This window comes from Bactrocera tryoni, chromosome 3 (genome assembly GCF_016617805.1).
Source record: "Bactrocera tryoni isolate S06 chromosome 3, CSIRO_BtryS06_freeze2, whole genome shotgun sequence".
Lineage (NCBI taxonomy): Eukaryota > Metazoa > Arthropoda > Insecta > Diptera > Tephritidae > Bactrocera > Bactrocera tryoni.
Genome location: NC_052501.1, coordinates 3,044,371 through 3,061,535, shown reverse-complemented (window position 1 = coordinate 3,061,535; position 17,165 = coordinate 3,044,371). Strand labels below are relative to the sequence as shown.

Genomic DNA, 17,165 nt, shown 5'->3' with positions numbered 1-17,165 from the left:
AAAATATTTTGAATAACATTCCAACATTGCTCGTTTTAACCCAAATTTGCTGCACACATTCGCACAAAAATGCATGCTAATGCGTCCCACTGTTGAGTGTGGTTGACGAGTAGCAAAACTCCCAACTCCTACCTTTCGTGCTCATTGACTAGTGCAGTAAATGGAAAATATTTATTTTTTCAGAAAATTTGTTTAAATTTAAGAGCGCACATGCTTAAGCAAGCACATACAAATATGCACAACAAAGTGCTTTTAAAAATACAACTCTGCATTGAATTGGTATTTGCTATGTGTGGCTGATATGCAATTCGATTTGGTTGAATGCAAACTGCAACAAAATAAAAGAAAACAGCAATTTCCTACACAAACTCAGTAACAAAATAGATTTATCATATTTATTTGATTGTTGAAATAAAGGAAATCTTCGCAAATTCGTTGTTGGTGTTGTTATTCTTTGTTTGTTACGGCAGATTGGCATATCTGGCGAGTGGGAATCGAATATTTTGATTTGTTTCGGTTTGTAGGTATTCAGATAGATTATAAAAATAAAATAGAATAAATTTAAAAAAAAATGTTTTCTTTAATTAGCACTTGAGGGCTGGAGTATATAGAGCTGTACGTCTATACTTTCCATTAAAAAATATGTTTTTTATTGTCTGCTGTCGCTATAATTGCATTAAGCTCGGCATTTTGCACATAATTGAAATATTCTCATGGAATATGCTTTACGCTCTTCTACAATTCATGAAAGCCGTTGAAAAAATTTGAAAATATCGGAAATGGAAATTGATGAAAAAGTAAAAAAAAACAAATGAAATAAACAAATGAAAATCCACTATTTGCACACACACACACCAGCTTGAGCTGTTACTTTTTTCACAGCGCGCCGCCGGCACCCACCCTGTGCTTGTTTACTCGCTGCAATCAACTTTATTATCGTCGCATGTGACTCTTTGCACGCATTTACCTCTGCGTTAATAAATTAGCGAAAAAGATGGAAATGTGTTAGCAAAAAGCCGATATCGCCGCCACTGGTTTCAATATTTTTGGCCCCCCTCGCTAGTTGGCTGGTTGTTGGCAATATTTTGCGCTTCGGCTGTCAATTAATAGCGAATGAGGCTTGACATTTTGGCCTATAAAAACAATAACAATTGCCCTTCCCAGCACACATGCAGCACGCTATGGTGCCAAATATCCATGTAACGGTACATCTATATTTTTTCCACCTGACAGTTGTACCCCATTTAGGGTTTGTACACATGTAAAGTAATTTGATTGCTTTTGGCGGCTTTTTATGTTAACGGTACATATGTCAACGGCATGTAACATTTCACTGTCTGCCACATACCGGTTTATCTTTACGCACACATCGCGTATAAATAAATATATGCTTAATTTTTTCAATATGTTTTAATCACTGTTTGCAAAAACTTTTGCCGTTTGTTGAAATTTTGTGTCCGTTCCGCCTTGCTGCTGCCGAAAAATTAAGATATTGAATGAAAAATGTTCTGAAATGTTGGAAAAATGCTGATTGCCTGTTGGCTGTGGCGCTGTCCTCACATTGCCACGTTAATTGTAACTGTACGTTTGTAAACAAAAACAAATATTTTTTTTTCACAGTTGAAGTTGCCTTAACATTCAAAAAGATTGTGCTTAAATTTAAAACCTATCGGATAAATTTTTGTGACCTTTCCGTTATTAGCAAGCATAAATTTTGAAGAAATATGAAATTGTATAACCGGGTATTCGGTTTTTGGTATTGGTATCCGGTACAGCGTATTTGATATTCGATATTTTTACTCTGAATTCGGTATTAGATATTCGGTTTTTAATACTGAGTATTCGGTATTTCATATTTGATACTCCGTTTTTGGTATTTGATATTTCGTACTTGTTATTTTATACATGGTATTTAATACAGGGTAAGTGGTATTCGGTATTTAGTATTTGTTATTCGGTATTTGGTATTTTATACTGGATATTCGGTTTTTAATATTGGGAATTTGGTGCTTAATATTCAGTATACTGAGTATTAAGCATTTGATATTTAATTTCTGGTATTCGGTACTCGGTAAATTATGTTTGTTATTTAATACTGAGTACTTGGTATTTAATTTTTGAAGATCGGTTTTTTGTGCTCGACGTGCAATACTATTTCTTATTTGATATTTGGTATTTTATACACAGTATTTAACGCAGGGTTTGTGGTATTCTGAATTCAGTATTTGGTACTTGATATTTAGTATATAAAACTGGTTATTCGGTATTTAATACTGAGTACTTTATAGTCATTATTTTATATTGGATATGACGTTTTTTGTATTATATGCATATGTAATGATGGATACTTGGTATTTGATATACGGTACTTGGTATTTATACTGGGCTTTCGGTATTTGATATACTTGTATATATACATATATACATACATATGTACACAAATTTTATACTGGGTATTTGGCATATGATTTGTAGTACTCAGTAAATTATATTTGGTATTTTGATATTCGGTTTTTCATATTCGATGTGTAATACTGAGTATTTAGTATTTGATATTCGGTATGTAATACTGCGTATTGACTATTCGGAACTTTTTATTAGATATTTAGTATTCGGTATTGATATAAGAAATTCGGTTATCATAATTTGGTATTTTGTAATCGGTAGCTGGTACCCGGTACCCGGTATTCGGTATTTACTATTTAATAACTTAATTTCTTATTTAATAATAATTAATTAATTCAAACACTTTTTTCTGCTGGAATTTCGTGCGGCATTTATAATTACTTTCCATCCAAAAAGTGAAAATTTCAGTTGAAGCTCTTCATCGTGAATGTAAATATTCACAAATATTTAAGCGCAACCAAAGGCAAATTTATTAACTTAACGCATATGGACACATGTATGCATATATACAAATTGTTGTGCACAAACTTTAAATACTTTACCGTAATTCAATTTGTGGAATCTTACATAAAGTCTAAACTAAATCAATAAGAAGAAACATACATAGATACATCAACACATATGCACATACAATACACATACATATGTATACCTGTATATATACCATTTTAAAAGCATATATCTGTTGTAAGATATAGCTATGTGTGTGTTTGTATATAGGTGCGTGTTTGTTTTGTCTTTGTATGTATGTTGATTAGTCGGCTGCTCACATTAGTTATGAAAATGTCTTATTAGATTGTGCCAAATTACATGAACATGCCGAAATTTGTGTCTTAAGCCGCATTAAGCCTAATCAAATATTAAACAAACAATAAAACAACAACTAAATTTACAAGCTGGCCATGCTCAGTCAAAGTGACTTTGAATTATACACTTTGCACTCACACACACATATCATATATAAATGTGTGTACATAAGTTTGTAGGCATTTTAAAGTGGCTTCCAGAAAAGCAGTTGAACTCTTGCGGTCGCCAGCTTAAATTCAAAATGAAATTAATTTCTCAAATTTCCACCACACACACACACGCACACACAAGCAGCTCATATTACGCAATAATTCCTGCTTATAAATATAAAGTAAAGTATAAAGCTGCATGTGTTTCAAATGAAAATTAAATGCTTTCCTATACTTGGCGTTAATTCGATTTGTTACATTTGAAATTATTTTGTTTATTTAAAATGAAATCAGTGAAATTTTGTTGTGAAATGTCGGTTGCCATTTAAATGCCAACTGAATGTAATTGTGACTTATACACACATTGATATAAGAGGACAGCTCAGTTTAAAGGCGAGTTGGGATATTGTAAACAAGAGCGGTTTGCCGAGATATGTGCTAAGAGTTTTGTTATAATTAACCATTTCGCTCAAAAAATATTATTTTTTTGATTAATTTTGCCTAAATCATTTATAGAGTATTTAAAATTTTATTTGTTTATTTTTTTTCGTTTTTCTTTCTTTATTTTATTTTCGTTTTCATTGAAAATTTATGAGTTTCGATATTTAGTATTTTTGCAAATATTTTCACATTCCCCAAACTGAAAATTATGCAAACGAGAATATAATTTATTCTAAAATATTACCTACTTAGTAAGCGTGCCTCGTCTATTTGCGCTTTAAGCTGCTTATGAGTAGTTGCTTTGCCGAGATTTTCACACAATTTCGCCACAGTGACTTTGCTGGTATTTGTTTGTCTTGCCGACATTTCAAAAATTCATTGAGTGCCTTTCGAATTTGCGGTAACTTAATACCGTCACACGCACACACACTTATACGCTTACATAAGCATCCATCCGCATTACTGCCACAGAAGTGCTGTAGACAAGTGCAGTCAAATAAATAAATGCATACATATTTACAGCGTTTATATTTCGCATATTTTATGTCAGTGTTTACAAGATTATGCGAGTGCTGGTCTGCATGCTTGTCGATTTGCATTTTATCAAACATATGAACATCAGAGTGGCATGCCTCCGTAATGTTACGTATACGCCGTGTTGCACTTAAACCTTGCTTTGCTGATTTTATGTATTCTTTGACAATCAAGCTGTACTCAATTATTACAATTTGTGTTAAATACGTTTTGATTTGCAGGTGTTAGGAATGAAAAATTTACCGTTAGAGGCAAACAAATTTACTGTGATACAAAATTTAATATTAAACAGTTTTTAGTTTTAACAAATTTTGTCTAATGGCAAATTTTTTAAAACTAAAAAAAATTTTACTGTCAAATTTTAAATTAAAAAAAATTTCAGTTTTCAAAGAAAAATTTAAATTAAATAAAAATATTGGAGTTATAAAAAAATTAGTATTAGAGAAAGTTAAATTTATAGAGAAGTTAGATTTGATTAGATATTAAAATAATATACAGTTAAAAAAAATTTCAATTATGGAATGAACAAAAGAGTTATTAAAAAAACATAAAAATTTAAAAAAAAACTTACATTTTCGAATAAGTGTTCAGTTAGAGATAAAATTTATTTAAACTTATAAAAAATTTCAGCTAAAAAAAACTTTTAATTTAAGAAGAAATTCGCAGTTTAAAAAATTTACTGTTATAAAAATTTCAAAATTTCATATTAAAAAATTTAGTTCCACAAAAAAAAATTTTAATTCAATTAAATTTAAAAAAAATCCAATTTTAGAAAAAAATACAATTATGTGAAAATAATTTGCAGTTACAAAAAATTAACAATAACATAAAAATACAAAAAATAGTTACAAAAAATTTTGGTTTGAAAAAATTGTACAGTTATAATTAAATTTGAAGTTTTAAAAATTTGTATTCCGATATAGAAAACAATTTACAGTTAAATATAAAAAATTTACAATTGTGCTAAAAAAAGTTTAAAAATGTTATTTTTAAAGCAACACGTATTATTGCACGATTTTATTATATTTATATTTGACACTCTCATAAAAAAACAACAGCAACTGAACTGTGTAAATTTAGTTGTCATTGGATTTAAGCTCGGAGCACATATGCACAGTAGCACGCTTGTGAGCCACTGCAATCGCTCGGAAATATTTATTAAATAAATTTTTGTACACACACACACAAACGCATACAGTGACTCACGCCATACGGCCCAAAGCGAAATTATGTTTCAGCTCATTGACATTTTCCTTTTATACGCGCTGACCGACATTGATTTCGTATTTAAATATGAAACATTTTCATATTTGCAAACAACAAATAAGCGAGCGCCACATGTACGTGCATTAGCTGGAGCAAAAAGCTTTAGTGTTGACCTCACATACTTTGCCTATGTGTGTGTGAGTGCACGCGCGACCTTTGCGTGTTCGCACAAAAGACTAATAAAAGTCCATATAAACACTGGCGCATTGTTCATTGATTACGCTTAATGCTTTTACTGTATAGCGCATGCAATGCTTGCTGCTTTTTGCTTATTGCTTACACTTTAAAATAATTTTATTATTTATTCATATTATAAAAGGGACAAAAATGCCAGCGTAAAAGCGGAAATTTAATTTTTTCTTGCGGAAATTAAAATTGTGTCATATTTCAATATGGCAACAATCAGCGTACATTTGTTGTTGTACACAAACACACAGCATCATTGTTATTTGTGTTGCTCTATTTCGGCTTTGTGTGGCTGTGTGCATGTGTATGTGTGTGCCTTTATGGCAGCCAACCTCTTAAAATCGCGTGTGTGTGTGTGTCATGGCGTATACGTAACTCGGTAGTAACTGACACCTATTTGCCTTGTAGGACAGTTTGTGTTAATAGTTTTATATATAATTTTTTTTTAATACAATTTTAAATTTTGGGATCCTAATGTTTTATTATGAAAAAAATTATTTGTTACGAGTCACCCTTTTCAATATTGTTAATAAATATATTTTATCTTCAATGAAATTGCGCTTTGCAACATCCGAAGTTGCTCCATTTTTAACTGCTCCAGTAACTGGTCGCCATCACACTAGTCCATCTTCGTGCAATTGTGTTCGCTTGCGACCAACTATCATTTCGATGTTTCGGTGTTTTTCCGCGAAGCAAGTGGGAATTATTTGTACGTGTGTAATGGGTGTGCACATAAACCGTTGTTTGTTTATGCGGTTATGCATTGTTGCATTGTTACATTGCTACATTCAATGTTGCTTAAAATATATTACAAATTGAAAAGTATATTGAATGCACACGTGTTGTGCGGAGGGGGCGAGCGGGCGAGCGGGCGAAAAAAGCGCTTAAGCTCTTTGCCCATATCCTTGGTAAATAAAATACGATGCAATGCATAAAAATGTGTATAATATAATAAAATTGATATTGTTATTGTTTGATTGTTTGCTGTGCAGTTTCTTTTCATCGGATTTGTTTATATTCTGTAGCTTAAATGAAATGTATACAAAGCTAAGGAAGTGAGAGAAATTGGAATTATTAAATTGTGAAATGGACAATTTAATGCTGCATAGACATAGTTAGGATTTTAACACGCATTTTAAATTTCAAGATATTGCCATTTTTTTTTCAAGTAACAAAATTCGAAAAATGGTGAAATACGGACAAGTGGCGTCTCCAAAAATCATTTCTTATTAGAAGCGTTTTAATGTATCCCTTTAAAAGTAGTTTTTAGTAGTAGAGGTTATGTAACTCTATTTTCTTTAAAGTTCGAAACAGGCGGCAGCCCTTAAACAAAAAATATTTCCAAATCATTATACAGTTTGTTATTTTTAAAGAAATATGGAATTTTACAAATAAAATTATGTAAACATTTTAAACAGGTGGCAACTCTCGAATTAAAAATGTTCATATAGCACATTTAGTTTGCTATTTTTTAAGAAATATGAAATTTTATAAATAAAATTTAGTAAAAAATTCAAACAGGTGGCAACTCTTCACACAAAAAATATTCATAAAGCATATTTATTTTGAAATTTTTGAAGAAATATAAAATTTTATAAATAAAATTAAGTAAAAAATTGAAACAGGTGGCAATTCTTCAAATAAAAAATTTTCATAAAGCATATTCAGTCTGATATTTTTAAAACAATATTAAATTTTATACAAAAAAATTACGTAAAAATTTAAAAGAGTTAAAAGAGAATATTTTTAAAGAAATATTTAATTTTCAAAATAAAAATTAAAAACAGCTGGCAACTATTTACACAACAAATATTTTTAAAGCTTTGCCTAATATTATTAAAAAATACTTACATGTACATACATACATAGTATTTTATAAATAAAATAAAGAAACATATAAAATAAGTGGCAACTCTTTACACAAGAAATATTTCTGAAGTATATTTTGTTAGTTGATAATAATTTTTTCATTAATAAAATTAATTAAAAATTTAATACAGGTGGCAACTTTTGACACAACAAATATTTGTTAAGCATTTTGATATTCATAAAAAATTTTGAAAATTTGTATCAACAAAATTAACAATAATTTCTAGTAAGTGGCAACGCTTTACACCAAAAATTTTTCTGAAGCATATGTACTACATATTTAGTTTGATATTTTTAAATATAATATACATTTTTTTCATATATAAAATTGATTAAAAATTTAAATAGGCTGCAACCATCCAAACAAATTTTAAAATTTTTCTGAAACCTCTGCGATTTGTTACCATTTTAAAGTTTTGTTGTCTTATTTTAATTTGAAATGTATTAATTTCAGCGAACTTCTCAACAATGAGAATATTACTACTCGACTCATAACTTACTCACCCTCCAAAAAGTTCAAAGTACGAAAATACTGACCAGTCATATTATGCAACAACGGGCAGCTTTGTACCACACATATTTACTCGTCACGTTGCCAACAATCAACAAAAAAGCAGCAGCACACTGCACTTATAACGAGCACACTCGGGTAATACGGTTATAAACCACCGTTAGAAGTCAAACACCTGAGTTGACCCATTTCAACTGCTCATAAATGGCAGCAATCAATGTGTGATTCCTAATGCGTAATAGCACACAGACACATTCACACACATTCACACACAAATATTACCCTTCCATGTCATGCCGTACAGCCGCAGTCGTTTGTGGTTGTGTCGACACACCTATTGCTCGCCCAGTGGTTTGCCTCCACTTCCGCCTCATCCAATGCATGCGAAACGGTGCATAGAGGAAACCAATAAAATGCCAATTTTTGCTGTAATTCTCGTTAAATAAGTTCGATTGCTGTGGCTGTTGACGTTTGCGATATCGATGTGTGTGTGTGTATGTGTTGTGAGCCTGTGTGAGTGCCCAGTTACCTGGAATCGAAGTTAAGTGCAGTACAGTGTTGTGGAGTACTTGTAAAACTGTTGCAACATCAGAAGTGTAACTGTACGTTACAACTGAGAGTGTATGTGTGTGTGTGCGTATGTGCATAGTTGTTACGGTCATTCATGTGGAACGAGGGTATTTGTACTCGTAAATGCACTCAGGGCACAGGTTTGCTTGTGTATTACAAATGCGCTTATAAGTACTTCTACAAATAACGGTATATTTGCACATTTAATTGCAAGCTCCGTTATATATATTCATATAGGGAGAGCCAATTTTATGCTAACTCTTGTTCGTTTATACACTACCAAATCAATAACAAAATTATTGCTTAAAATTTTTCGTTTTATTTTTTTAGTTTTGCTTAAAATTTTAATTTTGTTTTCTTCTTCTTTTTTGTTTTTTCTTTTTAATTTTAATTTTAATTTTAATTAAAAATTTAATTTCATGCATTTTAAACGCATGCATTGGATTTAATTTTAATTTTAACATTAATTTTAATTTTTATTTTGGTTTTAAATTTAATTTTAATTTTAGTTTTAATTTTAAATTTTTTATTAATTTTATTTTCATTCTTAATTAATTTAAATTAGAACCAGACATTACGATGTGCTTTTTACTACTTCTTAGTCGTTCTAAAAATCTATAAATTTTCAACTTAAATTATTAGGTTCATTCTAAAGTTTTTTTACTCTCTTGCTTACAGATCACCTCCTTTAACGAATTCTCCAGCTCAGTGTTATCACAAAACAATAAAAACAAAAGCAATGGCCTTCCAACGCAGCTACAGCAAAGTGTGGTGGGGCTCCGATAATCAACAGTTACCCTCCTCTTTGGCGCTGTCCTCTGCGGCGGGTGGCGCATCCTCCATCGGCGACGGCAGCAGTTTCACAAGCGGCGGTTTCTACTACGGCTCTTACTTCACACAAAAGACACAACAACCGAATGCGCAGCGTACACATTACTACAACCACAGTGGCGGATATCATTCGCTGGATTCGGGCAGCTTTCGTTCGCACGTGGGCAATTTGTCGCGTATACAGGAAGTCGATGACGAGCACAACCACTCGAAGTTGTCGTGGGGCAAACGTGACAGTCCCGGCAGTCTGCGCAGCCAGGTGAGTGATATTACATCATAAGGCGACAGTCATTGAATATAATTCTCTTGTACTTCACATTGCATTGTTACTAATCAGAATAAATTTCATTGCTCCGCGAATATTTGCAGGACTCGGGCTTCTCTGACAATGATGAGTCGCACAGCGGTCGCAGTCTCGGCGGACGTTCGTCGAAACCCTCCTCACCCAGCGCCAAATCGACGGGCAGTGCACGCAGTGTGGCCAGTTCGCCGAGTTCAGTGCGCTCAGCGGCGGTTGAGACGCCACCCACAGTTATCAGACGCGTAGGCAAATCGGAATTCTATTCACCGCTGGTGAACGTATCGCGTCGTATATCATTTTCCGGTTCACCTGCCACAACGGTCACGCTGGATGCCGCCTTAGCCGCGAAGCAGGACTCAAAGTCACATTTGCCGCAATGCTTGACTGCTGATGAGCTGTTGATGGACGAGGCTGTGAGTGCTGCGAAGAAATTGAATTTCGACGATGCTAATGCGAGCGGTGGACTGGCCGTTGCCGGACCGCAGCAAGCGCCACAACAGCTACCGAAACGACGACGCCGTATCATACGTCAGCCCACGAAACCCATGTCGCCCACAAAGCGCCGCACCTTAGTCGAGGATGCAGATAATAGTGATGAGGAACGCGATGCCGGCAGCGAGGTGAAAGACAGCAATTCATTTGATGAGCTTGATCGTTCAGCGGAACATAATCGCTCACGTACGCGTTTGCATGTTGTGCCAGATTACAACAATGAAACTGTCTATCTTGGTGTGGTTGCCACAACTCCCAACGCAAAGCCGTACAACAATGAAACGGTAGTACTGGGCGCCGGTGGTGAAATTACGAGCGCGCCCCAGGAAGATAGCAACAACAATACGCTTAAGTACGAAGCGCTCGATATGGACGACACGTTGTCGCCACTGAAAGCAACCGAACAGCGCTTTTTGGCTAGTACGAGCACACCGAAAGCCGCACAACTTAGCAGTGCGAAGCCGTGGACGCAGATGTCTTTCCGCCATGTCACACATGAGTATGATAATCCATTGTTAAACGGACATGCACCGGATCTGCAGCATTGGTTGCATGACTTGCGTTCATCATACGAACACGAAGTGATGTCTACACTACAAACTAAGTCTATAGCGCAAGAAGCCTTTAAGAATCTGACGATAACGACGAATACCGTGGCCAAATTGATACGGCAGTTGCAGCAGCGCGCTCTTTATATGCAATCGGATTTCGAGCGAGTGGAGCGCATATTGTCCGGCGCGCAGGAGGCCACACTACACGAGGCGCTCTCTGGCGCTGAACAGCTGGTGGAGAATGTCGCCGAATTTACACAGGTGCTCGAACGACGCGCTGTCTTCTTCAATGAGTCGCGCGCCGATCGCAAGCGTTATGACGAAAATATTCAGCAAATACATATCATAACCAAGGACACACGCTACTCACTCGAGCGCCAACACTACATCAATCTAGAGTCGTTGTTAGATGATGTGCACGTGCTGAAGCGCTACCTGCTGATTAGTCTGCGGCAACTGTTCGAGAAAATGGTGCGCGTTATTGTACAAAGCGTCGAACAAGGTCACTGTGATCTCATGCTGCGTGCCAACATCAACATGATTGCGACGCTGATGAACATCGATTACGAGGGCTTCGCTTCGCTCACCGACGCATTTGTGCAGAATGAGGCCGTGCGCGCCCTATTCATCGTCTGCCTCGAGAATAAGCTGTCCTCAGTGCGCGCGCAAGCACTGCGTGCACTTGCTACGGTTTGCTGCTCACCAGCGGCCATTGCGCAGCTGGGCGCTTGTGGTGGCATCGAAATCGTACGCGACATTATACAAGTGCCGGGTAAAGAGCGGAAAGGCGAATTTAAGCGCGGCGATATTGAGCGCCGCGAGGCAGTATCACTGCTGACGCAAATCACTGCTGCTTGGCATGGTCCTGAGCATCGTGTTGATGGCCTGAAGGCGTGTGCAGAGATCATAGTGGAAGGGCTGACGCAGTTGATAACGAGTACTGCGTGCGCGCAGACACTGCTCTTGTGTGCAGCTGCTTTGAATAATCTGAGTCGCATCGAGGTGACGTCACATTACTCGATAATGTCAAATGAGGCAATCTTCAAATTGATCGAGGTGGTGCAGACGCGTGGCGAAGAGGCATCTATTTTTCTCTACGTAAGTACATACATAACAACCAAAGTACCTTTATGTGTGTGTGTATGTGTTTTATGTGAAAAGATTTGGTTGTTTGTTACTTGAAAGGAGACTGTGTCTCTATATATTTCATTTCCAGATCTCATTCGATATTTTCGAAAAAGAAAAGTTTCTCTAAGGCAACCTTCTAATAGAGTTCTAACGTAAAAGGATATTCTTCATTCCCATTAGTAAGAAATATTTGAGATTCAATTGTCAATTGAAAAATAAATAGCCATTCTAAGTCTCTTTCCCCCAACTGTCCCAATTTCGAAGGCACGAAGTGACTTATAAAACACCCAATTCAACAGGACAAGCCATCATATATTATCTTCAGAAAGAACACAAGTTCAAAGTAAAACTAAACCTAAACCAGAAAGGAAAATCAATTTTATATTAGAATGTGTATTTTATGAGCCACTAAACTGATGTAAGTAGGGATGAGTATGCGGCCCAAATGCCATAAGAAAGGAGAGTAGTGTGAGATCCGAATGAGAAATGGCATACAAGAAGGAACTAAAAATCTCGTAAATCGACCAACACTCCGAGCCAACTGTGCTGTGTGTGGACATTGAACTGACGAATGACATGAATCGATGCCGAGCCATTTTGAGTATTTGAGGGGTACTGCTGTAGGCTGCGCCGGATGGCCGCTGGAGTATATAAATCACTCAGTCAATCGCTACTAAAAAGCAATTTCTAATTTTATTGAAAGCTTTTCAAGTAACATTCGCTCAAATGGTATATTAAAGTGGCTGTTGGATGAAGAGAGCAACCAAAAGCAAACGACTGTGGGCGAGAGGGATGAATGCACGAGTTGGTAAGCAAATGCACTCATCCCATGACAGGGTTTTCAAATGACAAAATGCTTAAGCTTTGTACGGACGTCTATGAGCACTAAAGCAGTTTGGTGGTTGGCGGCAGCTACTTCCGGTTGCCAAATCTGTGCGGGGAGGGGATGAGAGCTGGTGAAATTTATTTCCAAATTTGTAAAGCAATTTTTCTCTTTTCTGTTTCTTTTAGAGTAAAATGTATTTCTCATTTTGTTTTAGTGGCACAACCTAATTCTTCACTTTCTGTGTTTCTGCGACAGAGGCACCGAGCCTTCTGTGCGTGTGTGTGTGTGTGAAAGCGTATGCCTATTCAATTGCCATGAGGCACATTCATTTCGGAATATTAGCAATCAAATTTCGACTTATGCTAATTCGTAGCCTGTTTTTTTCTTCTCCATTGTAGGAACAAATCGTTGCGATGTTGCACAATATGTCGATGAACAAGAAATGCCACAGTCACTTGGCCAATGGCAGCATCATAAATTTCATCACGTGCGCATACCAAACGGAATTCTACAAGTGCTACGAATCGCGCGCCGAGAGCGATGCACAGCGCCGAACTATTAAAGCGATTCTGCATACATTGACACACTTGGTGCACGAGTCCAGTCTGGGCATTGAACTGCTGGAGCAGCATCGCGTGCCCGCCTTCTTCCGGCAGGCGCTGTCAATTGGCAGCGCTGGTGGTGGTGGTGGCGCTGGTGCTGGCATGGAGGTATGGTCCCTGGACGGTAGCCATGGCAGAGACATTTCGGCGTTGGCGCGCCAATTGCTGCAGGCGCAAAAACAGGAGCAAACTGCCGCGCAGGCCGGCTGTGATGGCGCGCTGACTACCGCTACTGGAAATGGTGTTGGCGCGCAAGCGATGGCGGGCGCAGTTGGCGGTAGCGGCAGTGGTAGTGGCAGTGGCAGTGGCAGAGGCAATTTCAAATTCAATTTGACGCGTCAGGAGAGTTTCGTCTGAGTGGCTGTTGCTGGATGGCATGCAACACAGCTGCAAATGTATGTTGCGCGTTGTGCGTTGAGCGCCTTGGGTCATTAGATTTCTGCAATCGTCGTCACGGCGGTCAGTCAGCTGCTAGTCCCGTAAATACGATTACCGCTTGTTTTCTCTCGCCTCAGACTTACTTACCAGCCAGTCGCGCTTGTTGCGTCGCGTATGCGCTCATCGTGGGGCTGACATGAGGCGCTTTCCGGCATAAAAAAGGAACTGCCGCTGACGCTCGCAGTGTAAACGAGTTTTTGCCACTTTTACTTGCTAAAAGTGTGCGCAAAGACTCTTTAAGAATTTGAAAAATAAAATTGATATTTTTGTGTATATGTGTATTATTTATTTAAAAGTAAATATATGCATATATTACTTTATGGTTTTATTTTTGTTGTGTGCGTCGAAAAGCGCGCTTTTGAGCGAAAAATGTTGTAAATAAATTAATCTGTAAAAATGTTTATAAATTAGCATAATTTTTTTATTAATTAAAAATTAAATATAAACTAGTAAGCATGTATGTATGTAGTGCGCTAATGATTTACGCGTGATTTTGAAAACATGCCATAATTCGCGCATTGCTTTTTGACAGCGCTTGTAATTAAATTAATTATGTACAAACCATTTCCACATCGAATGTGCGAACTCAACGGAGTAACGTAGTCAGTTATGTGCCAAAAATCGTTAAAATTTATGTGTGTCGCTGTGTGACCGATATTATCACTATAGAATGGCAACGAGTGTGTGTGTTTGTATTAATTGCGTGTGAGCCGTTTTTTTGCTGCTTGCTGCTCTCGCTTTATAAATCACAAATGACACGCAATAATTTTGCTACTCAAAAAATGTAATACATATATTTATGTTTATATATTTGTATATAATATTTATAGCGTCCTGTTTTATGCAGACAAATTTATTAATAATTAATTCACGAACTTTATTCATACAATTAAGTTTTTTCGTAGCTTTGTCTTTTTTCGCATTATTATTGAAAGAATGTAATAAAAAAAAACAAATCAAATACAAATTATGAGTCAGTTTGGTGTTCTAATATTTTTGAAATAAATAATTCACGTAAGTAAACGAAACTCAAGGTAGCCGAGTGCGTTAATAACACTCAGTTGATTTTGGGTTCGAATCACAGACATAATACTAGGTTAGGTTAGGCTAGTTTGGTAGACAAATGAGCCACGCACAGACCGATTTTGTCCATTGCGATGTCAGATAAAGTTCCGTTACGAAGTCCATGAGGTGTAGTAAATCCTTAGAATGCCTGCGCTTGACGCTTATTTCAGCACACTCATTGGCCGTCTACCGTGAGGACCCCAAATTCTTAAATCGTAGCCTTGCTTATGCGTTACAAATGCCTTGCTCTTGACATTTCCTGCAATCTTCTCGGCCTTTTAGCCTTATGCTGAGGGATGTGCCACCGCCAATGTGTAACCAGTGAGTATTCGAGTGCCAGTAGAAATTTTGTATATTATCGATCAATCGCTTTACACATGACTTTGCAGTTTTGCACCCAGATAGATCGTTCCATCGCGTTTTGAGTTTCCTTGTCAGGCTGCCGTCCAGACCTGAGACATTGCATGGGTTTTCCTATGCAGAATATGTTTTCGGGTGACAGCAGTACATGTCTCTTGGCAATTTCGTCTTGACACATTGTCAGACATTGTCTTGGATGCCTTCGTGACCTGCCGTCCAGTAGAAGCGATTTTGCTTGGTTCTGGCAACACTTTCGCTGTTGCTCTTCTTTCCAAGACACTTCAGGCTGAAATGCGAAACGAGGTTAAAGCTTTAACTACTGCTTGGCTGTCGATGACGATGTCAAGTTAGCTTTAGACTTGTCTGCTGATGCATTAGTGTTAGATCTGCGGATTTCCTAACAGCAAACACCTTCGCTTGAAATATATTGTAGTGATCCGGCTGCTTAAAAGGAAGCATTATGCCTAACTCCCGATAGTATATCTCCGCATCAACTCTGTCCGCCATTTTCGAGCCGTCCGTATAACAGTTTAATTTGTTGTGCGCAGCTAACATGCCTTTACGCCAAGCACCTTTTTCTATGTTTACTCTGAAACTTCCTTTACATTTGAAATGTGGAAACATATAGTATAGTCTCTGCTTGCCGAACCGCCATTACCCACTGAGCTATGCCTGAAGGTTCTATGTGTAAATTCTCCTACAGCCGATAATTGCCCACCGATTTTGCTGCTCAGCTTTCAATAAAGAGATCTATAGGTGGCGGGTTTAGCACTAGATCAAGAGTCATCATTTGAGTGGTTCTTACAGCTCCTGTTATGCTTAATACAACATAACTGAAAATATTTGTATTTCTTGGAGCGAACACCCTTTGCAAAAGAATGTGGATAGTAGCCGAGCTAATAAACTGAAATAAAGGTTTGCGTCGCCTCTTCGTAAGGCACTCGTTCGAAGGCCTTTTCCCGCAATCAAAAAGGTCTTGTTCCTCGTCAAACAATAATTTACTCTGTGTACTTTGGAAACGCCTTAGAAGGTGGAATTGGCTTAGAAACATAACCACTATAATGCTAAAAAATTCGACACAGAAGAGGGGATACAAGCACCATTTTTAAGAAAACGTTGGAGTTCATACCGCCAAGATTAGTAACTTGAATTTGTGGCTTCAATCAAATTAGGAGATAATTCCATCTTTATCTAAACACTTATTTTGAAAGCCTCGAAGTAAGCACTTCAGAAACGTTGTCTATATTTTAGTCTTTCTTTTGAAACAAAAGCATTCTTCTACTCGTGTATGGACATAATCTGTCGCAGGATAAAGCCATATTTTTTGTCAAAAAAAATTTAAGTTACATCTCGAAAGTAAATATTCTGATGACTCGCAGAGAAAAGGAAAACATATGAAATAGATTCGTATTTATTCGCAAATCCTTTATTGAGCCAAACAGTCGAAATGGCTGTTGTCACTCCTAAGTACTTTCCCAATTTCCGAAAATACTACTTCTATCAGACATCGGCACTCAGTCGATTTGTGGTTGCTGAGTTGAAATATTAGCGTTTGAATTTGCTTGCGCTCAGCCGGCCAGACGTGTGCGGAGCAGAAAAGCAGCTCTAACACGTTGGCAAAATCCCTCGCGTATGTGTGTGTGGGTGCTAAACTACTTGCCTACATATGTATATGGAAGGGTTATTTGCATGCGCGTGTGGCTGGTGACTAATGGCTGCAGTGCGCCAAATGGGCACCACATCAATTTACATTGCACACACTGGCACAAAATACGAAGTCAGTTTGGAGGCGGGGAGCGAAAGGAGTTTTTTAGAAGTAGAAAAATCGAACG

General features: G+C 36.8%; 1 protein-coding gene across 2 annotated transcripts in view; it reads left to right on the top strand.

Annotated features, from left to right (window-relative positions):
- The window catches only part of LOC120771793, a 146,982-nt gene extending 132,179 nt beyond the window's left edge, over positions 1 to 14,803 (top strand). For both annotated transcript variants that reach the window (XM_040099991.1, XM_040099990.1), the window contains exons 2-4: positions 9,418 to 9,829; positions 9,940 to 12,012; positions 13,267 to 14,803. In XM_040099991.1, the coding sequence (XP_039955925.1) occupies positions 9,479 to 9,829; positions 9,940 to 12,012; positions 13,267 to 13,827 (2,985 nt within the window). In that variant the 5' untranslated portion in view covers positions 9,418 to 9,478 and the 3' untranslated portion in view covers positions 13,828 to 14,803. The remainder of the gene's footprint in view (positions 1 to 9,417; positions 9,830 to 9,939; positions 12,013 to 13,266) is intronic.
- The last annotated feature ends 2,362 nt before the right edge of the window (positions 14,804 to 17,165 follow it).